At 40.2% G+C, this 25,287-nt stretch overlaps 1 protein-coding gene across 1 annotated transcript in view; it reads left to right on the plus strand.

Moving 5' to 3' along the window:
• Positions 1–22,755, plus strand: part of LOC127671878 (leukocyte immunoglobulin-like receptor subfamily B member 4A) — a 91,476-nt gene extending 68,721 nt beyond the window's left edge. Inside the window, exons 5-7 of the mRNA XM_052166947.1 lie at positions 19,450–19,485; positions 21,404–21,439; positions 22,004–22,755. Of these exons, the coding sequence (XP_052022907.1) occupies positions 19,450–19,485; positions 21,404–21,439; positions 22,004–22,149 (218 nt within the window). The 3' untranslated portion in view covers positions 22,150–22,755. The remainder of the gene's footprint in view (positions 1–19,449; positions 19,486–21,403; positions 21,440–22,003) is intronic.
• The last annotated feature ends 2,532 nt before the right edge of the window (positions 22,756–25,287 follow it).

The following is a 25,287-nucleotide window of genomic DNA, read 5'->3' on the forward strand; positions in this document are numbered from 1 at the left end:
CTATAGAAGTGTCATGAAAAGGTAGTTCTTTTGTTTTGGTACTTGTACTATTTTATTTTATAAAACAAAGATGATTTATTTGTTTTTTAAACTAGCATTAGGAAGTACTTATTGCTTAATTATTTTGGTATATAAAGACCAGTTGTAATATCCTGCAACATGAAATCAAAAAGTCCTGATTTTTCTAATTTTCATTGGCTGACAGCCTTTATTGGGACATTCTGTTAACTACCCTTTCTATATATATAGAAAGATTCATTTTCCCTATGATTTGAGATAGCCTTATCTAGATAATCTATTCTAATCCAATTGTGCTTTTTCTCTACTTTGCCACTGATGAAAATGTGCTGACTAGTAATAAAGCTCAACAGTCATTCCCTTATGTTTCTGACTTTTCTCCTGGGGTTGTTTCATATCTATCGTCTGTTGTAGCGAGCTTCAGTTTTCCTGAGCCAAGCATTTATCCATAAACAAAACTCTTGGTTTGTTTCTGCTTGTTGATTTTTTTTTTTTTTTTTTTTTTTTTGGACAGGGTTTTCTCTGTATAGCACTGGCTCTTCTGGAAATCATTCTGTATATCAGGCTAGACTCAAACTCAGAAATCCACCTGCCTCTGCCTCTCCAGGACTGGGATTACAGGCATGCACCACCACTGCCTGGCTAAAGTATTTGTTAGCAAAAATCCATCTTTAATGTTAATAGCGTAGGTCATGCATTGGGTCATCCATTCCTGGGTCACATATGTACCTCCAAATCACCTTCTGTAATCGTCTATGCAAGCTATTTATCTTCATTATGTGAAGAAGATAAGTGATTTGAGAAAATCTCAGGCAAGTTCAGAAGTCAGGTCCCGGTAATCACAGGGTCATGGTTCTTAGAGGGAAAGAACAGACTAGACAGAGCTGGAATGGTGCGTCCTCCCCCAGGACTGGGTGGGGTGAGATTCATCTTGGAATCTGCTTTGAATTGCTTATGGGGTGCAAACTACACCTGATATGTGAAAAAGGTCTGACCCTAGACAGGAAGCACACTTTAACCTGAGGAGGACTAAGACTCACTGACCATTCAAGGGATCCAGGCAAACCTGCCAGTCAGACAAAGAGGCGGGATCTTCTGGGTGTTTTTCTATGTGTTAATTGGGGCTGCTCAGCTTGAATGGTTCTCTGTGTCCTACTCTGAAATCTGCTGTTGGGTGCTGTGAGGGGACCTCAGGGAAACTCTGAAATCCAGACATGGTGGGCACAGGATATCGGCACACAATGGGGAGGAACATGCAGCTGAGCTGTGGGACCAGGGGTGCTGGGTCCTCTATGGGGTTGGATCAGAAGCATCAGCCAGATGTGACCTCCTGTGAGGTTTCTAGTGATGCTTCTTACATGCTAGTTCATGACCTCTGAATAACTTCATTACCATGGCTGATTGTAAATCTGTCTAAAATATCTGAACCAGTTGCTTTCTTATAGAAGCATGGATGGTTTCTGTGAATCTGTAGCACCTCTGTCCAAGCCATCTTGTTTTTTATAATATACATTAAGAAGGTAGGGTTAAGCCAGGTGGTGGTGGTGCACGCCTATAATCCCAGCACTTGGGAGGCAGAGGCAGGCGCATTTCTGAATTAGAGGCCAGGCTCGACTACAAGTGTGAGTTCCAGGACAGCCAGGGCTACACAGAGAAACCCTGTGTCAAAAAAAAAAAAAAAAAAAAAAGGTAGGGTTAGGCCTGGAGAGATGGCTCAGAGGTTAAGAGCTCTGTTCCCACATAGGTCATGAGTTCAATTCTTAGCAACCTCATGATGCCACACAACTATTTGTAATGGAATCTTGTGCCCTCTTCTGGCCTGCAGGAAAATATGCAGGAAGAACATTATATAAGTAATGAATTTATTCCTTAAAATAAAGTAGATGGATATGAATCTAATAGTTTTGATTTCATTCATTTCTAGTTTTTGTTTTGTTTAGTTTGTTAATTTTTCCTGTTTTTTCCTGCTGTAGTTTTTTTTTTATGTTTCTTAAACGGTTTATATTTCTTTTAAATTTTAGTGTTATGACTATTATGTGGCAAAGGGACTCTTTCCCAATCTGTTTGCTATTTTTGATGCTTCTTGTACATTAACAGACACCTTCTTTAGTTTAGGAAAAATTTTCATTTATGATTTTATTTGAAATATTTTCTAGACTTTTATGTTGATTGATCTTCCTCCTCCTCCTCTTCTTCTTCTTCTTCTTCTTCTTCTTCTTCTTCTTCTTCTTCTTCTTCTTCTTCTTCTTCTTCTTCTTCTTCTTCTTCTTCTTCTTCTTCCTCCTCCTCCTCTTCTTCTTTTTCAGCTTCTCCTCCTCTTCCTCCTCTTCTTCCATCTCCTTCTTCTCTTCCTCTACAATATCCTAATGGAAGATGTCTGATGCAAAAATGGATATATCGGGCAAGGGAGAGGAGCAAGAACCTGAGGAGGTATATTCTCTTATATTTCAGTAGAATGTTCTCTAAATATCAGATGGATTCATATTCATTCTGTCAGTTACAGAAGACACTCCTCTAAACAAAACAAAAGCACATAATAGCCCTCATACACTTATACTCAGTGATTTCAATACCCCTCTCTCACCAATGGACAAATTCTCCAGACCAAAACTAAACAGAAACATTCCAGCTAAAAAAAAATCAAAGCATCTTTCTGATTCAATCCTCCAAGGAGGACCTTCTTGTGTGAAATCAAAAACACAGAATTAAAAAGTCCAGATTCCACTGTCTGCTTGACTGACTCATGTTGTGTTAGTTCATATATACACTTGTTTATATATGGATATAATTACTCTGTGTGGTTTTAATGTCTCTGTTTGTGCATTTGTTTCAGTGTATTCATTACTGTGAACATGTACTTGACTGTGTAGGGAGTTCTATTTTAGCAAAAGTTTAAATACCGAGGTTTTCTCTCAAAACAACAAGACCACAACAATTAAAAGCCAAATACAAAACAAAGAAAGAAAGAAACAAAACCCATATGCTCATGTTGATGATGTGAAAATGTTGCAATTTGTTGCATGAACCTGCAAGCCTTGCTATTGAGAAGTTTATTTGGGATAATGCTTGGTCAAGTTTAGAACCATCATGAGCAAGATGGGTACTTAGTTATTAGTGTGGAAACCAAGATCAAAGCATTATGAGATGGAAGTCAAAGAAACAATAAGGCTCTGACAACACAGCTGTACAATCCCTGAATGTGCTACACACCACTGAACTCCAGCAGTAAAGGCAGGAACAAGTCTATGAGTTTCAGGGCAGCCTGATCCACACAGTGAGAACTAATTTCTTTAGCCATGCATAGAGGTACACCCCTTTAATCATAGCAATCAGAAGGCAAAGGGAGGTAGATCTCTTTGAGTTCCTAGCCACGCTGGTCTAAAGAGAGAATTCAAGGACCCCCCAGAGCTGTACAATGTGATACTATTTTAGGGATGACAGGGGCCTGAGGGCTGCCAGGCAAAGTTTTAATAAGCACCCATGCAATCTCAGTATTTGGTGCCTATCTTTGATTGTAGTAGTCCAAAAGCAAAGACAGGAGATCTCTGTGGGTTTCAGGCCACCTGGATCCACACAGTGAGAACTTATCCAACAACATAAAATTCCAACACAAAACAGTGGTACCTTTCTTGAAGAAAACAGTAGAAACCTCAGTTCATTTAAATGGTGATGTCTTAAGGCCTATAAATAAATGTATATAGATTTTGTGCAAAATGTTCCTGACTTTATTAGATAAACATTGGGAAATACTCTAGATACTTTATATTTATTTATACAAAGATGTTAGAAAGGAAAGATTAGGTCAGATACAATGGCACACACATCATTTTGTGCACTCAGGAGGCAGAGGCAGGCAGGCAGATCTCTGTGAGTTCAAGTCTAAGACAGCCAGGGCTGTTACAGAGAGAAATCCTGTCTCAAAAACCAAACAAAACAAAACAGAAAAAGAAAATCAAGGGGGAAGTTAATTTTAATTTTATTTACAATGCACATATGGCTGTGAAAAAGAAAGAAAGATCTCTGATCTTAAAACAAAAGTACAAAACAAAACAACCTAAATTATGGGAAACAAATTCGAAACTGCCTTTACTGGACAGTTATGGTGTCATGTAAATTTAACCCCCATAACTCCATAAGAAGAAGCAGGCAGATCTAAATGTGTTTCAGAATAGCCTGCTCTACAGAGGAGTTACATACCAGCCATGGCTATATAGTGATAACCTTTCTCACAAAGCAAAAAGAAATAGAAACATGTAACTACAATCATAACCAATGTCTTCATTCATTTCATCTGAAGAGACAGAAATGAAAATCTGCTGGTCTATCGTCTGTCTAATGTCTGATTCTGATGGGAAGTCCCCGTAAGGACCTTTACTTAACAGTTCTGAGTGCTGCTGACAAGAGTTTGAACATGGCAGAGCCTGGTAGTTACCAACTCCTCAGAATCAGGAAGCAATTATATTCTTTCCTCTCAAAGTTCTATCCCTTTACTGAAGATTGCCATCTGGGTGTTTGTGTCCTACACAGATAATTTGTAGTTTTTGGTTTTGTATTGTTTGCTTTTCAGTGTCAAGATTGACAGTGTTTCCTGTGTGAAGATCAAAGAAACAAAAAGCAAGTGTAAAAACCCCAATAAACCAAACAACAAAACATGATTTACTAAAGCCAGTAACAAAAACCTTGAGATTACCCAAAAAGAACCTATTTGATTACTTTCCAACAATGAGTCTTGTTTGTTTCTATATTTAGTTATCGTTCTGGGCAGTATTAAATCTTGTTAATTTTGCATAACTGAGACATATCCATATGAGGATAGTGGGTGTTGTTATAAAAGACCTGACCATCTTCTTTTGGGGAGGATTTTGGAAGGACTTTGGGCTAGGAAGCCTTTGTAAAGCTTGGTGAGCTGTTCTTTGGGACATTGGAAGCTAAGAATATTGAAAGCAATGCAGATGATGGAGGCTTGGCTTCTAAGGTTTCAGATGGAAGTTTGACAATTTTTTAATAATTCTGTGATTTATTTTGAGTTAACAATCTGTAGTTCTGTTTAGCTAGATCTAAACAATCACTTGTTAGCAAGAGCTCAGAACCAACCAAGCTTAATGTTTGGGTGTCACAGACAAGAAGACCACTGAATTCTAGGCTAATGTTCTCTATATAAAGAGTGAGTTCCAGAAAAGCGTGGATTACAAAGAGAGCCCCTGTGTTGAAATTTGAAATAACAGGTAGGGTTGAGAAGAGGGAAGACAGTCCAACAGAAGTCAATTGACCCTTTGCTTTATTGGGCCAATTGATGCTTGTCAGCTGGAGCTACAAAATTAGCAGTGATTAAGAAAAGACCAGCATCACTGAAGTGAAATCTTCTGGGAAGTGTTTCCTCAGAGTTAGCACACAGAAGTTGTGTTCTGCAATTCAACACTGGTTTTGAAGGTGTGAACAGGCCAGGAAGGTGTAATCAGATCTCAGGTTTAGCACTGTGTAGCGGGGCTAGAGTGCCTGAAGAGACCTCAGGAAAGGATATTGGTAAAAGTGCAGCCCCATTGCAGCAAGAGACCACAATACTTTGGAAATGGTTGTTCAGTGGAACCGCCACCAAAAACAGCAGCTGGAGTCGAGCCAGCCCAAGCCTAGAAGATAAACTCTATGTGTTGCAGAGGACAGAACCAGAGAAGTGACCAAAGCTCTTTAGAGAAGCCCAGAAGATTGTGAGTGTACCCCAGATGGTGGGTATTGATTTATTTACACAGTTGGACTTTGCTTTTGCTTTGTTCAGATTTATCCCCTGGTTCTTCCCTTTGGAAGTAAGAGTAATTTTTTATTTTATAGGAGCCTACAGTTGAGACTTTGGATTTTTTCCATTAATTTGTTTATTCACTTACATTCTGATTGCAGTCCACCCACTTCCAGTCCCCTGAACACACACAGCATTTTCCCCCACTTGCCCTGCCCTTTCACCTGTGAAAAGGAGGAGGCCCCATGAGGTTGTTACCCACCTTGGTGCAACAAATCACTGCAGAACTGGGCACATCCTTTCCCACTGAAATCAGTCAAGACAGCTCAGTTATGTGAACAGGATCCACAAGCAGGCAACAGAGCCTTGGTAAGTGCACCCCCTCTAGTTTTGGGCATTTGTAACATGTAGGGCATTTTCATTCTTTTTTTAAAAGCATTGTTTATTTTATGTATATGTGTACATTGTAGCTGTTTTCATGCACACCAGAAGAGGGCATCTGATCCCATTACAGATGGTTGTGAGCCACCATGTGGTTTCTGGGATTGAACTCAGGACCACTGGCAGAATAGTCAGAGCTCTTAACCTCAGAGCCATCTTTCCGCCCCTGTAGAGAATTTTCCTAATTAGTGATTGATGGGGGGGGGGTGTTTAGCACATTGTGGGAGCTGGTGGTTCTATATTCTACAAGAAAGTGGGCTGATCGAGCCATGGAGAACAAGCCAGTAGGTAGCATCCCTCCTTGGACTTTGTATTTGGCACCTACCTACAGAGTCCTGCCCTGACTTTCATTGATGATGAACAGGCATATGGAAGGGTTAAAAGAAACCAACCCTTTCCTCCCCAAGGGTCATGGTGTTTCATCACAGCAATAGCTCCAGTTCTACACTAATTAGACATAGTGGAACATGCCTGATATCCCAGAATCCAAGGGTTTGATGTCTAAGGATCAGAGGTTCATTGTCAGCGTTGGCTATATAGCAAGTCCAGCCCTCTGCACTACACAAATCTGGTTTTCAAGGAAATTATCAAACTGTGTGTAGGAGGAAGATGGGCCATGATTCTATGTGATAACATGGTTTCAGAGAAGACCATCCCAGCATGCTGAATAGAGAGATGAAATTATGACTGTCATCTGACCCACATAACTTTAATCCCAGTATCTGCTAAGCAGAATCAGGAGGAACGCTTGAGTTTGAGGTCACTCAAGAACCACAATAGTAAGACCCTATTTTTTAAAAAATGATCTGACCCAGGATGGTGGATCAAAATTATAACAGGAAGCAAAAATGTGATGGTCAGTTCTTTACCTCTGAAAAAAACTACATACTGAAATTCTTTCTCTACTAATCCACTAACAAAGAAGAGCTGAGACACAATGCTAATGTTTATCTTGACATCCTGACCAGGACAAGTAGAACAGTCCATTATGTGAGCAGCTAATGTCATGGAAGACCAGAAAACGCATTAAGAGGCATTGCAGTACTGGATTGCATTTCTCCATTCCTCTCTTCACTCCAGCTGCACTGTAGCACACGGCAACCACATTCAGCCCCTACTGTTAAACTCTGAAAGGCTCTCACAAATCCTGCAAGGTCCTTTTCGGAACTTGGGAGACAAAGACAGGCAGATCCCCGAGTTCAATGCTGGACTAATTTACAGAGCGAGATCTAGGAGAGGCAGGGCCACACAGAGAAACGTTGTCTTGAAAAACAAAAACAAACCCCAAAATAAATAGACATAGACAGACAGACAGACAGACACATAGACAAATGATAGATAGATAGATAGATAGATAGATAGATAGATAGATAGTCAGAAAAATATTTAAAGTGTCTGAGAGAGGGCTCAGGGGTGTTTGTGACCTGCAGTCAGTGTCTGACCACCAGGTGATTTTCAGGTTCTTGCCCTCTTATTCGACAATGAAATAAAAGTCCACAGATTGCCAGGTAGTGAGGAGCCTTTGTCAATGGGAAGGACATCAGCACTGCCAGCAGCCACATAAGGCACTCAAGGTCCAGATGACTGAATGAGGCTTGCTTCTATGGGGCTCGGGAAACAGGTGAGTTTTCTCACTAGGGGTGTAGTTTGTGTGGATCTCTGTTATTATTGACAGGGGTTCATTGTGCATGTAGCACTTTACTTCCTTACCTGGCCTTTTCCCATAGTGCCTCTGATTTGAACCCTATGCATGTCCATACATGCATAATCATGAGATGGTAAATAGAAGAATCTCCTGAAAGTTCACTTGGGCCTAGTTTTAGCTTAGTGTCAGTGTTCTTCTCTGTTTCCAGTTGCCTCAGGCAAGGTTTCTGTCCTTTCAGAAGCTCCCTGCTGTGATGGACAGAGAACCTTTTAAAACTATGAAGAAAATATCTCCTCCCTTAAAAATCAACAACAGAAATGTCTGGTGTGGAAGCATCTGACAGCCCTGTCCTAACTCTGGGAGCAGAGACAGGAAAAATGATAAAATTCAGTGTCAGCCTGGCCTTTTGATCCCTGCCTCAGACAACAACAGAAAAGGCAAGATGGCTCAGTGAGTGAAAATGCTTACAACAAACATGAAAAGGAGCTTAACCCCAGAACCCATGTGGCAGGAGAAACCCATTTATCTAGCTGTCCTCTCACCTCCACCCTTGTGCCATGACATGCAAAGGTCTACATTGCCTCCCCCCACCACACACACACACACACACACACACACACACACACACACATACATGCACATGCACAAATTGGTATACTAGTCCTACAAAATTGGAGAGGCATAGACATACTTTTCATGAAATAAGGGGAACTACATAATATGTACAGCTTTGGGAAAAACCTGTTGTTCCTACACTAATTGATATGGAGTAATCAGAGAAAAACTTACCGTGGTTGGAGAAAAAGTCAAAGGAAGAAGATACAAAGACATGAAAAGAAATTTATGCCAGTGTCTCTTCTCTTGAGCTCCCTGGCTAGCTACTCTGATGTCAGCACTGACTGACCCTTTAATTCTGTCTGAATAAATCTGACTGAATTAATCATGGGGCCCACTCTTGAACACTACATGAGAAAATGCCTTACAGCTGGATCCCAAGGAGGCATTTCCTTTTTTTGTGAAAACTCCATCTTGTGTCATGTTGACACACAAAACCAACCATTACACCTTGGTTTTTGTCTTTTGTTGGTTCTTGAGAACTCATGCAGGGTTCTTGTTTACCAAAATATGCCAGTACAGCATGATAGTTTTGAACTTCAAAGAAACACAGAGAAAAGTGTACTGCTACACTGGAAACACTGACTGTAGTTTCCAAAAGGCTAACCAAGAGGTTCTATTGGTTTAGATCAAGAGCAAAGGAGTCTCCTTTGGGGAGGGGTACCTCAAATCAAGATGGGGCCTTACACTGAGTTCAAAACAAGCCTGGAAAACAGCTATGGTGTTACAGGCCTTTAATCCCAGAAGTGGGAACCAGTGGCAGTTGGATCCCTGAATTCCAGATTAGGCTGGTCTACAGAATCCAGGACAGCCAGAGATAAACGGAGAAACCGTATCACAAAAAAGGAAGCACATACACACAAACACAAGCAGATACACAGACAAACAGACCCAAAAACATGCCCCACTGCCACAACCTGCCCACTTGATTGTATGAGTTGAAGTCGGAATTACAAATCAAAACTGTATCTCTAAAAAACAAACCAAACAAAATAAGGAGGAGAGCTATAGCTTAAATGATAAAAGATCATCTAATGGTCTGAATACCATGGCTCCCATCACCAGCCCTGCAATACCCACCATCTCTCACACTAGGCATGGTGCAGAAGGCCTGTATTTCTGCATGGGTGGTTGAGTAAGTAAGGGGAAGCAGGTGCCCCACGTCATCATTAGCTACATCAAAATTATCATGCCAGTCTAGGCTCAAGGTTAAAGACAAGGAAACAAAGAGAAAACCATCTTAATGGATGGATTTGGATGTCAGACAGGTTTCATTGCACCCAAACACTCTTTGCTTTCTTTGAAGTCCTAGTCATAGAACCAGGTCTTTCAACTCCAGAATGATTCATCCTTCAGGCATCCAGGAACAGACAACCCATATACACTGTGTATAGGTCACCAAATCAATACCACTTGGAGTTCCAGCTGTACTCTCATCCTGCCAAGGATTCCATCAATGACAGAGCCAGTATAGTCATAGACAGAAAGAAACAGCAAACTCTGGTGTCCTACACCATTAATGCCAGCATTGAGATAGAGGCCAGATCTCTAAGTTCTAGGCTAACCTGTTCTACAGAAATCTCAAGGATAGTGAAGGTTTCACAGAATAACCCTGACTCTGACAATCAAAGACTAAAGAAAAGGAAAACACATGGATGTTTGCAGTGACCTTATGGACGAGTTCTTGTCTAGTCTGCTCTCAGTTCATACTCTGAATGCAGATCTAACTAACCTGGATGCACTGGAGAACATACCCTGCCATGAAGGACCGGAGCTATACTGAGACTCAGACGTCATCTTGGGCTACATGTGTTCCAGATAAGCCTGAGCCACAGTGTGATGCCACATCTAGAAAAATGGAAGTAATAATGCAAAAAGATAAGAAATCCCACAATTCAGAGTTTATAGTAATACCAGGGATGGATACGGGTCTTAGAATAGACTCTCAGTTCACACTTTTTCAAAAGATTTTTTTTGTTTTGTTTTGTTTTTGACATGGTTTCTCTGTGTAGCCCTAAAACTTACAAAGACATGCCCAACTCTCCCTCCTAAATCACGGAATTAAGAGTTGTCTTCCACCATCAAATGAAAATTCTACTCATATCACCACTTTCCAGCAATGAGTTTAACTTATTACAATTGCATATATACTCAGTTTTGGATTTAATTTTGTGTTAGCATAGGACCTTTCCTTGTAGCTACCCTTAGTTTGATTTTCCAAATCTCAGCAATCCCCTGCCTCAGTCTTCATTCTTGTAGCATTATTTTAGTGAGGCAATGCACACAGCTGAATTTTACTTGTATGTGGACCACATGATTCATAGTGTTCCTAACAATAGACACGCACACAAATTTTCCTCAAAGAAAAGCCTCAGAGGTCTTTGCCTTAAGGTGTCCCTTGCTGCAAGGAAACACTATGGCCAAAATCAAGCAGGGGAAGAAAGGGTTTATTAGGCATACATCTCCACACATCAAAGGACATCAATGAAGGAAGCCAGGAAATCCAAATGGTCTGAGATCCTGGAGGCAGGAGCTGATGAGGACCACAGTAAGGAATGCTGCTTCCTGACTTCCTCCCTCACTCCCTCATGGCTTACTCATGTTGTTTGTTTGTTTGTTTGTTTGTTTTTTGGTTTTCCCAACACAGGGTTTCTCTGTATAGCTCTGGCTGTCCTGAAACTCACTCTGTAGATCAGGCTGGCCTCGAACTCAGAAATATGCCTTCCTCTGCCTCCCAAGTGCTGGAATTTAAGATTTGTGCAACCATTGCCCAGCTACCAGCCCAGGAGTGGCCAGACCCACAGTGTTCTTGATCCTCCCCATCCATCATTAAGAATATGCCTTATAGGTGTATAGTATGGAGACACTTTTTCAACTGAGATTCTCATCTGTCTGACCACCATAGCTTGAAACAAGTTTTACAAAAAACTAAGCATACAGTGTACCTAGGAACAAATGTCTTCATAATTGCAAAATCTCTTCTGGAATAGAGTCAAGCTGACTGCTCTGTGATCTGTTTTGTTAGCTATTAGGAAGGTTGAGGCAGGAGGATAGCTTGCATCTTATTAAGCTTATGTAGGGTTTTCAATATATATCTAAATTGGGAGAGAACTTGCCAAGAATCACAAACTCTGTGGTAGCTCCTCTGAACTCCATGACCTACAGGTAGTAAGTCATGTCTGCTGTGCCAGAATTCAAGAATTTCAGGCCAGAGTAACAGAAGATCTAGGTCACCACTGGCTGTAGAATGAAATGGAGTCTACTTGGGCTATGCATACCTATTGCTTAAAGAAATTTAAAACGGTGGAGAAAGATGGGCCCTAGATGTCTGTTCAGAAGGTGGTTTTAGAGAAGACAATCCCAGGATGCCAAATATAGAAATGATATGCCTGGGAGCCAAGAAGTCAGGATTAGCCCACACCCCTTTATCCCAGCATCTAGAAGATAGATGCACATAGATCTATAAGTTTGAAGCCAGCCTGATCTATATAAAGAGTTCCAAGAGATGATGAGCTCGAAATTGTAACCCCATTTCAAAAGTAAAGGAATGGGATATGATCCACCATGGTGGCTTACACTTATCATAAGACAGAAATAGTACTGTCTTACCTTTGAGTCTAGCCTGGGCAAACATACAAAACTCGAGAAGAAAAACAAACAAACAAACAAAGATTTAATTATTAAAAAAAGTCACAGATAGCTGTGCACCACTGTACTTTCTTTTCTTTTTCTTTTTTTCTTTCTTTTGTACTGTAGAGCCCTGGCTATCCTGGTGCCAGGAGCCAAACTGACCTTATTTTATGTTTAGGGTTCATTTTAAAGATAAGTTTAGGTTTTGACTTCTCCTCAGCTACAGACCCTGGAGATCGGGTGGTCAATGGTCACTGATCCCTCCCAGAAGGAGAAAACATCTTATAGCTGCCAGAGATTCACCTTGGCAGAATGCCCAGGCTACGTGGGCATTCCCACTTGCCTTACTTCTTCCCTGACTGTATAAGTTCCCTGAGAAAATACAGCTTTGGGGGGCCTTGAACAAAGTTGGTCTTGGCCTTCTTCTTTGTATCTCCTGTCTCTGTTTCTCTGCCATTTTCTCCTAGGGTCCCCTGTTGAAAACCCCTGCAGGCTGGGGCATCCTGGAACTCACTCTGTAGACCAGGCTGGCCTCAAACTCAACAATCTGCCTGACTCTGCCTCCCAGAATGCTGGGATTAAAGGTGTGTGCCACCACCACCTGGCTACCACTGTACTTTCAATACTCCATGGGAAGAAGCTGAGGGAGGTGGTCTACATAGTGAGTTCTAAGCCAGCCCATATCACAACATGATTACTCTGAGGCTAGAGAGATTCTAGAAAGGGTTAAGAGCATAGACTGTTCTTTCAGCAACCCATGCCAGGTGGCTTAAAACTACTGAATGTAACTACTGATTCCATGAAATCCCAATGGATCCAACACCTTGACTTGTCTCAACTTTCATTTCTTTTTGGTGGGTGGGTGTCGGCTGCGCAGCCCCACAATGCTCGGCAGCGGGCAGCCTGCTGAGTTCAGGAAACTGCAGATCTGGAAGAGCAATGGACTTCTCCTTTTTCCATGCTCTCCGCCCAGGTGGGGGAGGCTTGGAGGAAACTGAGGCCTGGAAATTCCCGCTAAGAAGGTTGTGTTTTCTCTGTGTATCCTCAGTTGTCCTGCTCAGTGGGTAAAACCTCCTGCCGCCTTCACTCTGTGTTCTTGATGGATGGATTTCCACAAGAAGTTTTAATGCTGAAGTCTCCTGCTGAGCAGGAAGTCCCTGAGTTGGGAAGGGAAAGGGATGCTGTACCTGGTGCTGAGACTGGTCCTTGACCACCAGGGTCTCCTTTTGATTCTGTGTGGTTTGTTTACTTTAGCAGTTCATTCAACACCATAACTTGCAGTCATTTATATGTAAAGACACAATGTACTTCAGTGTCTTGAAAAAAACACGATGTTCATAAAAAGTTACAAACAAAGTAAGGTCCCTGGAGACTTCAGAGTTAAATAACCTACTGAGTACCCAGACTCCATTCCCTGGGACATCTTGGAGATCAGTCTGTGAACTACTCATTAGCCTCCTATTTAATTTAGGATACCTTTTCCAATTCTTTTCAGGATGTGTTTGAAGCACACCTAAGGTCAAGGGGGGTGTCTAGAAAGGGAATTTAGCTCTTGCACCCCTTGGACTTTTCTTGGTCCGCACATTACTACTATAATTCAGTACAATGTAGCAGATCCAGGATTAGCATGGCTCTGTAACCAGACTGGAAGAGTCCTAAGGTTAACTGTCCGCAATCCATCCACTCAGTCCTGGTCATTAGAGTGACTGTGTTCTGAAGATCTTCAAGTAATATCTGAGCGAAACACCTTCTCCAAACCTATCCCTAACACAACATGTTTGCAAGCCAGAGATTCACAAGGAAAAATGTTCAGTATTTGTTTATTATTTATTCCAGATCCAGTACATCTAAACTGAAAAGGGTCCTACTTATTCAAATTTATACGTTAAAATGTATTACAATGTACAGAATCCAGTCAAGACTGGAATAAAGAAAGTACTGAACTATGAGTTTCAAGATAATCCCCATTCAACTTTGATACAAAGTTATTTTTGTCAGTTTTTTTTTATACTAGAAACTGAAGTTCTGCAACAATGTCTGGTATTTTCTACTGTTGATGGAGTATTGAAGAAATCTCCTCCAGGACTGCTCCTTACAGAAGACATAATGGAAGGCTGTCCTTCTCCTTGTGAATCCAAAATGTGTTATCTGTTTCTTCCCACAACTATTAAAAGGACCACGTGATGTAATTATTTTTAAAATAAAATATAAAAATTCAAAGGAAAACATGCTGGTCAGTATTTCCTACATAGACTTCCTGAAAAATGAAGTACAGAAAGCCAACTCAAAGACTGTAAGCAATGATATTTAAGAGTTGTCTTCTCACTGACATCCTTGTGATCACTCCCTAGCCTTGTGTATGACTTACTTCACAGGTTAGGTCTGATGGGGAGTAGGGGGAAGATCATTTCAAATTCCTGAGGAAATTGAAAGGGTAAAACTGCAACTCAAGATCCAAGAAAGTATAAAACACTATCTTGGAATGACACCAGATGTTGACTATGCTCGAGCACTAGTACCCACATCCTTGGCATGGTGTAAAGTTGGCCCTGGAGGGAAAGGGTGGGCTGCAGAGTGAGAGCTACTAACTTCCCAGGCATTGTCTTGTGCAGGTGAAGCCCCAGGAGGAAGATGATAGCTGACTCTCCCAGTTCCTGAGCACTTTTTTACACAGCTGCTTCTTTTATCCTCCACAAATGCAGCACGGACTGTCATTCAGACCCATCCATCACTCAGTCCTCCCTCAATCCCTGCTGCCCTCCTTCCTTGCCTCCTCCCTTCCCTCCCTCTCTCCAATGTTCCCTCTGTTTTCCTCCATATCTTTGTTCCTCTCACTGTATATCCCTGTTTGTCCTAGAATTCTCTGTGTAAATCAGGCTGGCCTGGAACTCATAGGGATCCCCCTGCCTGAGTGAACTCCCCTACCTCAGATCCATTTCCTGCTGAGAGGCTAAGCTTTAAGGAAGACCAACTGCAGAAGTAAGGCTTATAAAACATGAAGCTCTTCCAAGAATTGAAACACATAAAAGATACACACTTTCTCAAGGCCAGGTGACTGGGTTTTCTGTATCAGGGCCAGCACTGCCCTGGCTGTCCAACTCAGCCAGTCCTGTTTCTGCAGGTGGGTAAAATTGTGATGCTGAAATATCCAGAAGAAATTGCAGAAAACAGAAAGTTCTCCAGTGCAGAAGTTGTGGCACAGTCCTCTAATCCACAAACTAGAGAGACAAGACAATGTAAATCTGATTTCAGGACTAGTCTAGTCTACACAGAAGGAAGAAGGGGTAAAATGGAAGTTGCAGGTGGCCCTTAGATTAAACTGTAAAGGAAGCTTCTGGGTAGATCACTCCTCAACAATGTTGATTAAGCAGAGAAGATTCCCAAAGTGCTCAAGTTTCATCCCCATTTGCTGGTTCTTTTATGTCCCAGCACACATGAAAACCAGGATGTCAAAGTCTCCTAAGGATTTCTTTAAAACAAACCACCAGTTACTCCTGTAACCAAAGGTAGGAAAGAATAGAATATCCTCATCTGGCTCCATTCTAGCCCCCATATTTTCCCTTGGGCAACTACAATAAGAACACAAAGATTTAAAGAAACAAGCAAACAAACACCACATGGCTGTAAAGAAACAACATCCTTCTGTGTTCATTTGCTTTAATACAGGAGATGACAGACGATCCCCTAACTGCAGGTCTTAGCAGTCATGAGGGCTCCTGGACTCCAGAGTTCTGGGTGACTTGTTCACTTCTTCTTTTGGCCAAAAGCTTTTGAAGCCATGCCCAGAATCCTAGATTCCTGGGACTGTCAGAAGCCAGATCCTTGTCAGGGCAGTCTCCACCATCACAGTTCTCAAGTTCTAGCCCCTTCTCCCTCAGCAAGCTTGGTAAGGGTTGGTCTACCTCCTCTATACCGTTGTCTTGGTTGTTGTCCACATCTACGTGGCTCCCTCTGACTCAGAATCTGGAGAGCTCTGTGCTCTTCTTCATGGCACAATTCAATCTTTGGTAGTATCTCAGGTAGTCCAAGCTCTCAAATACACAAAAGGTGTATAGATCCCAGTCTGTAAACCAGCAATCCTCAGAGCAGAGGCTTGACTCTCCACAGAAACAAGTGCCTCAGCTGAGAGCATCCACTTCTATATTTGTCAGGCAATGACAGAGTCTCTCAGTAAACAGCTGTATTATGCTTCTTCTATGTTTGGTGACAGTATATGGGATGGATCCAAGGTTGGGGCAGTCTCTGGATGGCCTTTCTCTCAGTCTCTGCTCCACAGTTTGTCTCTGAATCTCCTCCATGTCTATTTTGATTCCCGTTCTAAGAAAGCCTTACAGGAGCTTTGAACTTTTATGTGGTCCCATTTTTAAATTCTTGACCTAACAGCATTAGCTATTAGTGTTCTGTTCAGGAAATTTCCTGTATATTTTCGATTAGGAGTTTGCATTATTTTGAATTTGCATAGACAGTTTTGTCAGTCTCTTCTAAGTTATCTTCTTTGTTTGAAATTCTCCGTTTTATCTCTTATGTTTTGTTGGTGATGCTTACATCTGTAATTCCTGACTGCTTTCCTAGGATTTCCATTTCCATGTTTGCCTCCATTTGTGTTTGTTTTATTGTTTTTACTTTCACTATTTGGGTTTGGACAGCTTCATTCATTTCCTTCACCTGTTTTATTGTGTTTTGATTCTGTTTCCATGCATTTCTTTAAGGGATTTATTTGTTTCTTGTTTAAGTGTTTCTATGTGTGTACATTTGTTTTCCTGTATTTCTTTCAGTGAGATATTTATATCTTCCATAAAAGACTCTATTATCTTCAAGAGATAGGACTGTTGGGTTAGTTGCCTAATTGCCTTTATGCAGAGGAACTCCTGGGATGTCTTCAGGCTATGGTGTCTTCAGAGGAATGGACTAGCTGACAGTCTTCACCAGCAGAAATTACAAACTGGAAATCTGTGAGGAATAGGGAAAACATTTCTCTAAATGAAGTTCAGAGAACTGAGAGTTTAGTCAATCCCCTTTGCTGAGGAAAGTACAGAAGTTTCTCTTCCCATAATAAACATGATGTTGAAAACTCATGACAGGACCTGCCCCACAATGACATCTGTATATAGGCTGATGTTACAGAACGTTTGTCAGAGAGGCCAAGGAGAACACCTCAGAACTTTATAAGGACTCACCATGATAGCTGTGCTCACAGTGCTGCTGTACCTTGGTGAGATATGAACATGAGGAATGGACACTTATGTCTGTAAAAGAACCTACTCAACAGCCAGGTTTAATTTCACATGGACACCCTAGGGGATCCCCTCTGTCTTTCTATGTGAAAATGGTCTGAGAGAATGTTTTCCTCCAGGTCTTATTGTGGAACCCAGGGTGACAGGACAGGCAGGTGAGTGTCTCTAGTCATCCCAGGGTTTGTTCCTTCACTCTGATGAGAAAATACTCTAATTTACTCTCCAGTGTGCCAATTTCTCACAATGGTGATTGGGGGAAGCATTAATGTTCCAATATCTTGGTCCAGGGGAGGTTTCTCTGCTATGATCTGGTGTCTGAAGGAAGATGTCCTGGGACTCAGCCTTTGATTTCTTCACAGAACACCTCCGAAAACCCATCTGGGCTGAGCCTGGCTCTGTGATTGCTATGTATACACCTGTGACTATCCGGTGTCAGGGTTCCTGGGAGGCCCAGGAGTATCGTCTGTGTAAGGAGCATAAGTCTACATCTCTATACATAAGATCTACATCTCTATAAGTGTAGATCCTTGGGACACTCAATTCCCTCTGGATACCAGGAATAAGGCCAAGTTCATCATTCGACATATGACAACCACCTATGCAGACATCTATAACTGTTACTATAAGAGTGCTGCTGGATTTTCAGGGCAGAGTGATGCCATGGAGCTGGTAATGACAGGTTAGAGGACACTCAGGGATCACAGCATGGGCTTTTCCCTGAGAAGGGGGTCTATTCCCCAGAAGCTCTTCTCTCAGAGTCCAATCTTAGGGGACAATGTGGGTAACTTATGTTCAATTCACATCCTGCCCCTTGTATCTTAGGAGCATATGAAAAGCCCAGCCTGTCAGTCTGGCCCAGCACTAATGTGACATCTGGAGTTTCCATAGCCTTTACCTGTAGCTCACACATGGGATTTGGCAGATTCATTCTGATCCAGGAAGGAAAACACCACCTCTCATGGACACTGGATGCACAGCATCAGGCCTATCCGCCATTCCAGGCTACTTTTGTTCTGGAAGCTGTTAATCCCAGCCACAATGGAACGTTCAGATGCTATGGCTTTTTTAGGAATGCACCACAGGTGTGGTCAAAATCAAGTGACCCCCTTGACCTCATGGTCTCAGGTAAGCACCACCCTCACATAATCACTTAGTGTTTTGGGCTACTTGCGTCCTTTTTCTAAGAGGATATCTGCCCTAGAATAAGAGGGAGGAAGTTGTCAGGTTAAAAACACTGTTCAGTTTAAAAGTCATTCACCCTTCAATATTGGAGTTGTAGTCAGAATCCCCTGCTACAAAAGCCTTCCTCCTTGTCTCATTGTAATTTAGCAGAGGCAGTTGACCAGCTCACACAATTGACAAAATGATCAGATGATGTCACTGTACTAGTCAGAATCCTGTTTTGTTGCAAAACACCATGATCAAAATAAAGCAACTTGGTGAGAAAAGGATTTATTCCATATAATTTTTTTTGTGGAGCATCATGAAGGTAATTAGATGTAGATGAGCAAGCTAGAATTGGGGTAGATATCTTTAAGGAGCCGTGCTCACAATTTTACTTGCAATTGATTGCAGAATTCCTTTCTTACACCATCAAGGTCTAAACAGTTAGGATTAGAATAAACCACAGTAGTCTGGGATCTCATAGATCAATCCATCAGGAAAATCTTTCCATGGACATATATGCATTTTTCTCTATTGCAGCTGCTTTCCAGATTTCTCTAGCTTGTATCAAATTAACAAAATCCAATGAGAATCATCTTCAGTGGCAGACAGATACTGTGCATTTTCTTTTTTCTTATTATTTCTTAAAATCATGTGCATAGGCTCATGGTAATGGCTGCACACCAGAGGCTTTTCGTACCTCCTTTGCACAGATTCAGTGAGGCAGTTCTCAGTCCCTCAGGTTCTCCACCCTCCCCATACATCCAATGATAAGTATTTGTATAGGACTGAAGGGCTGAACTGTGATCTTCACAGAGATCCAATAACCCAGAGCCCCCCCCCCAAAAAAAATCTTGTCTGCAACAGGGAGATATCCTTCTGCAATTAGTGTCCACATTGAGATAGAAAGAAACAGGACATAATAAAGTATCCTGAACTCTAATGTTCATCTCTCCATCAATCTCTGGCAGAAACCAAGGACCCATCCCCTACAGCCTCTGAAGATGGTAAGTGAGGCCCTCCTGGCAGTGGGTATAACAAGAATTGAGATCAGTATGAACCTGTGAATCCTGCTCTGAAGTTGAGAATGTGGAAGATCTTGACTTACTTGTGACATAGATGATGTGTTCCTTACACAGCTCAGGGCTCAGTGTCTCTGTCTCTCTAAATCCCCCCCCCCCTTTACAAGAATTTCTGATTGCTTGGGTTCCTGATATTTCTGATAAAGTTTATTCCTAGGCCCCAGCCACCTGGTGGAATTTTGTTGGATAATAATGGAAGATAAAAATGATCTTCTGATATTCAGAGATGGGAAAAATCATATTCTCTGAGTACTTTTCTTGACCTCTGCTAGTATAAAGAAACTTTTTTGCTCACACCTTCGATTTACTCCCTGCTTTTTCCTTGGCTGTGACATCCTGGTAAGGAAGGAGTCTCTTCCATTGAATTCCAGTTCTGGAATGATTATGCTCCCTTTGCCACAAGGATGGAAACACAGGACACTGGAGCAGACTCAGAGCCAATGCAAGACGTCAACTTCTTTCATGATCAAATAGCTTATGAGCTGTGTTAAAGACAAGACTGGAAATCAAATTCTGAGTTCAAACCCCAGCTTTTTTATGTTTATTTTAAATGACTAGGCCAAGTGAACTGTTCTCTGTGAGCCTTGATGTAACCAATAGCTGACAGGTGAAAACATACAATTCCAGGTTGAATGACTGTGATATTGGGGATCATGAATGGGTGATAATAGCTGCTAGGGTAAGTAGCTTCCATGTTACTTTTGTTCTGCATGCTGTTACCACCATCCACAATGGAACATTTATGATACTGTAGCTCATTTCAGAATGAATTACAGGTGTGGTCAAAATCAAGTGACCCCCTTGACCTCATGGTCTCTGGTAAGTACCCCCACACATTATATTTTATTGTATTTGATCACTCTGGTCACTTTCTTAAGATTATCTCTAGCCTAGAATAAATGAGAGGAAGCCTGAGATTTAAAAATTCTTTTCATTCCAAAGATATTTATCCCTCATTACAAGATTATCACTGAGCATCTCCTGAAATAAATAAGTTCCTGTAGGATTCACTGTAATTTAAAAGAGGTAGTTGAGGGAGACAAACAATTCATAAAGTAGTAAGACTTTTTTTATATTCTACTTAGATTTCTATTGTTGTAGTAAAGCAACATGATCTAAAGCATTACGGGGCAGAAAATATTTATTCCATTTCATAACTTATAGTTTATCATGAAAAGAATTAAGGGTAGATACTCACAGTAGTAACTGAAGCAGAAGCTATAGTTGAACATTGCTTACAGGCTTTCTCCCCAAAAAACTGCTAATTTTTTTTAAAATAAAGATCCAAATGTCCAGGGTCAAAATCACCCATGAATGTTTGGCCTTCCCACTTCAATTTTAAATAAATCAGATAAATCATCTCATGTTTTGACTACAGGCCCATATGGTACACATGCTTTTCTTTTCTTTTTTTAATTGAAGTTGTCTCTTTCAAGATAACTCTAGCTTATATAATGTTAGCATAAATCTAAAGAGAACACGTCTTCAGTGATCGACTTGGTCCTTCATTCGCACTTGTCTTTATTTCCTAAAATACAGTGACCAGACTCATGGTAATAGCTACTCAACAGAGGCGTTTAGGATTTAAAGTATACAAACTCAGTCAAGTAATTGTCAGTCCCTCAGAGTTTCTGTTCTCTCCAGAATCCAAGGATATGGTTTGTAGTGGATTGGTGGGCATAGCTGTGATCTTTACAAATGTCCAAGAACCCAGAGGCACAAAATTTGCATACCATAGCACGGTATCCAAATGAACTTATGGTGCAGATTGAGGACCCACAGAACAAGATAGGGCATAGTCAAGAGCTGGGAACTCAACTAATCATTTCTCCATCTTGGACAGATTCCATTGACAAGACCCCTACACACACTGAAGATGGTAAGTGATGACTCTCCTGGAGGGGTAAAACTTGAATTGAAATCATTATAATGTTGGCGAATCCTCCTCTGATGTCAGAAAGTGAACCAACTGGATTGTTGTGCACTTAGATGACCTATTTCTTACATAGCTTAGTCTCCAATATCTTTTTCTATCTACATTTCATACCCCTCTGTATTCTACATTTTAAGACCTGCTTTCCTGAAATCTTTGATGAAGTCTCTTTCTAAGCTCCATGAACAAATTTTAATGAGTGTTGAAAGGAAATCACAATGTCCTTTTTATATTCTGACTTTCTCTCTGACCATTTCTATTATTTCTACAATTTAAAGTAATAGGTTTTCCCATATTTCTTATAATTTACTCAAATTATTTGATTCTCTGTGAACTCGGACAATGAGAACATGCAGAAAGCATGACCAATGAAGAAGGTGAGAAAGAAATTTCCAATGTAAGAGACAGGAACAAAGGGTCTAGTTCTGTCAAGGCGAGGGGACTCAGGGCACAACAATATAACATGAGAAAATTTTGGTGTTACTTTACTTCTTTAACCTCTTTATGCAGAAGCTCCAGCCTCACACCACCAAGGTCAGACAGTTGAAAATCTCATAAGGATGGCTTTAGCTGCCTTGGTTCTTGTGACCCTTGTGATGCTGCTGTTAGAGACTTGGACCTTCAAGCATGTGGAACAAGATGCAACCAGGAGATAAACAATAAAGGTTACAAGGCTGCACATATGAAGAGACTACTGAAATGTATTGAGCGATCCCATACATCTGTGTAAAGAAAACTGGGTATACCTTAAGTTTCTACATTCAGAGAAGGTCAAGGTAATAAGCATGTTCTAAGTGTGGGGGAATTCTGGGGATTACATTCAAGTGGACATAGCTTGTTTTACTAGGCTCTTTTCCCCACAGTTCACTGTGAATATTTGCAGTCTCCTACTCTTCTGAACTCCAGGTGTTATGCATGTTCTGAAATTTTCTGTCAGCTTCAAATAATATTTCTTCTACATTGCCTGAGTCATTATTGTTCACAATGGTTCTTTCCCTTTATCGCTGAGAAAGAGAACGTAGTTGAAATAGAACTCACATTGAGATAAGCCAGATTTCTGAGTGAACATTTTTTTGAAAATGATTCCCTTGAAGTCTCACTGAAATTTTCTTTAACTTCAATGTGCATTACTAGGACTCTGATTAGTCATTTTGCAAACAACTTATTTGCCTACAAATCAATGACTCTATTCAGAACTAAAGAGGTGTCATACTATTGTTTTGATTTTAATGTTACCATAAATTTGAAATATAGAATTTTAAAATCTTTGATAGTTTGAAATATTTGTATATGAGAACAGAATATAGTGACAACAATCAAACCCACAGTTATCACATCTCCACAAACTTCAGAGTAGTAAGGTCAATTATTCTGAAGCTGTTCACTTTCCATTGAATTTTACACTAGCACTCACAAAACACTATTTTATTAAACAGGTTTCTTAATGTTTGTTAACCATTATGTGCATTACTTCAACGTATCTCATAATTCCAAATTAAAGTCTTAAGTATGTGGTTCAGAAGTGATACATATTTGATGTTTTCCTTGCAATTTGAAATCTCATTCTTCATTGAAGTTTACTTAAACAGCAGTTGTTTTGTATGTTACTTTAGTCTGTCTGGATATAATCATAAATTTTGAATATTAACTTTTGGCCTAATTTAGGAAGCATGGTTTCTTTTTAAAGGTACTTTATTAATTCCTTGAAAATTTCATGCAATGTATTTGAACATAGTTCTATCCTTTCCAAAGTTTCGCCCCAATAGTCTCTTATCTGCACACATTTTAAGAGCTTCTTTGAAGATAAAATGTCTTAACTAAAATTACACCTTTATTCCTTTGTTAGAATATGTTGACTGACTTATCTCTTTGACAAATTATCTCTTTTAACAGAAAAATATTCACAAATTACTTACTTTATATGTCTCAGAAGTAGCACACCATATCTTCTTTATTTCCACAGGGCTTAATCTATTAATACAATCTATTAAAACAATGTTACTTCCAACTTCTTCAAATGTGATCAAATTAAAAATATGCTGTTCTACATTCCCATGTTCCTGTGAGAATTCATCAGTATTGGCCATGTCAAAATAAAAGCGCTGTTTCTAACTTGATCATCATATTCTTTTCTAGAAAGTTGTTGCCATGAATGGTATTGCTCTATCCTTAAATATATAATATTTGTGAATATTTTTGTGGTATACTTCTGCTTACACACCACTGGGTACTCTTATATTAGTCATCAAGTATCATTAAGTTCTAATATGAGATGGGACTAAATGCGCTGTTAGTCACTACTTTCATTCCTAACATGTGATAGGGTGAACAAAGAACCAGGACAGATTTTTAAGAGGAAAAATTTCAAACTAATTTTATATATCTAGACAGTTCTAATTGGGATATCATTATGAAGTCCATAAATAAATATTATTGGTGATTTTTACTTTTGTTATATCATTATTTCACATATTGATATGATGGATTTAGTCATTGAAAGCATGTTGTTTTCTTACACCATATTCCTTCTCTTATAATTAGATACAATGATGAGATAAGAGTCTTACTGGAGAAGACTGGAAGCTTTCTCAACTGTTAATTAAACATGAAAAAAAGGAGCTTGTGAGGAATAATGCACTGTGTACACTCAATCAACTAATGATAACAAAAAACACGTGTTTTATGAATACACAGATGGTGGAATTTAGAGTTGCGGTATTTCTTGTCTCACACACTCATTGCAGAAGCTACCTATTTTACTTGAATCCAAAATCTCCCTTAGCGTTCATTATACAGACACAGAGAATAGAAACTCCCGTGGCTGCCATCTAGACCAAATCCACATCTATAACACAAGAGCTCTACAAATCTCAACGTGAGACACAAAAATCAACACTAATCATATCTGAAGTCTTTCTTCAGTTGAAAATATAAAAAATCTCATTAATGATGACTTACAAAATAAGCAAAGAAAGCAATGACATGCAATGTCAGTTCTTCTTGCTGCTTTCTCATACAGGCTGGGCAAAGCAGGACACAAATAATTCTTGCTTTGTAAGCCAACAACACCAAGAAAGACAATAACTCCACATTACATTTTGATGACTGAAAATAGCCAATGCTTACATTTTTATTATTTCTTTTATAAATTTATTGTTTTTTCACTCATTCCTCTCCTTTTTTCTCCAAGTTCCAACTTTAAAAATCCCTCCCCCATTACATCCTCACCCTTAGCCTCACAATAAAAGACCCCCTAAGGATGCCCTGGGGAATCAAGTCTAAGCAAGACAAACCATGTCCTTTCCCAAAGAGACCCACCAAGGTAACCCACTTAGAGATAGGAGTTCAAATGGGCAATAACAGAGTCAGAAACAACCCTGAACTACTTTTTAAAAGATCCATATGATTTGAGTTAATTTTATATCCAGCCACTTTATAAAGTTGTTTATCAGCTGAAGAAGTTCTCAGGTTGGATTTTTGTGGTCACTTAAGCATGTTTTCCTATCTTCTGAAAATAGTGACACCTTGACATTTACTTTCCCATTTGTATCCCCCTAATCTCCTTTTGTTGTCTTATTGTTTCAGCTAGAAATTCACATTCTCTATTGAATACATATGGGCAAAGTGAGCAACCTTGTCTTTACCCTGATTTTAGTGGGGTTTCTTCAAATGTCTCTCCATTTAATTTGAGATTGTATGTTAGCTTGCTGTGTATTGCTTTTATTATCTTCAGGTACCTGATCTCAATACTTTTCAAAAGAAGGGGTGTTGTGTATTGTCAAGTTGTGGCTTCA

The sequence above is a fragment of the Apodemus sylvaticus genome, chromosome 21 (genome assembly GCF_947179515.1).
Source record: "Apodemus sylvaticus chromosome 21, mApoSyl1.1, whole genome shotgun sequence".
In the NCBI taxonomy this organism is placed as follows: domain Eukaryota; kingdom Metazoa; phylum Chordata; class Mammalia; order Rodentia; family Muridae; genus Apodemus; species Apodemus sylvaticus.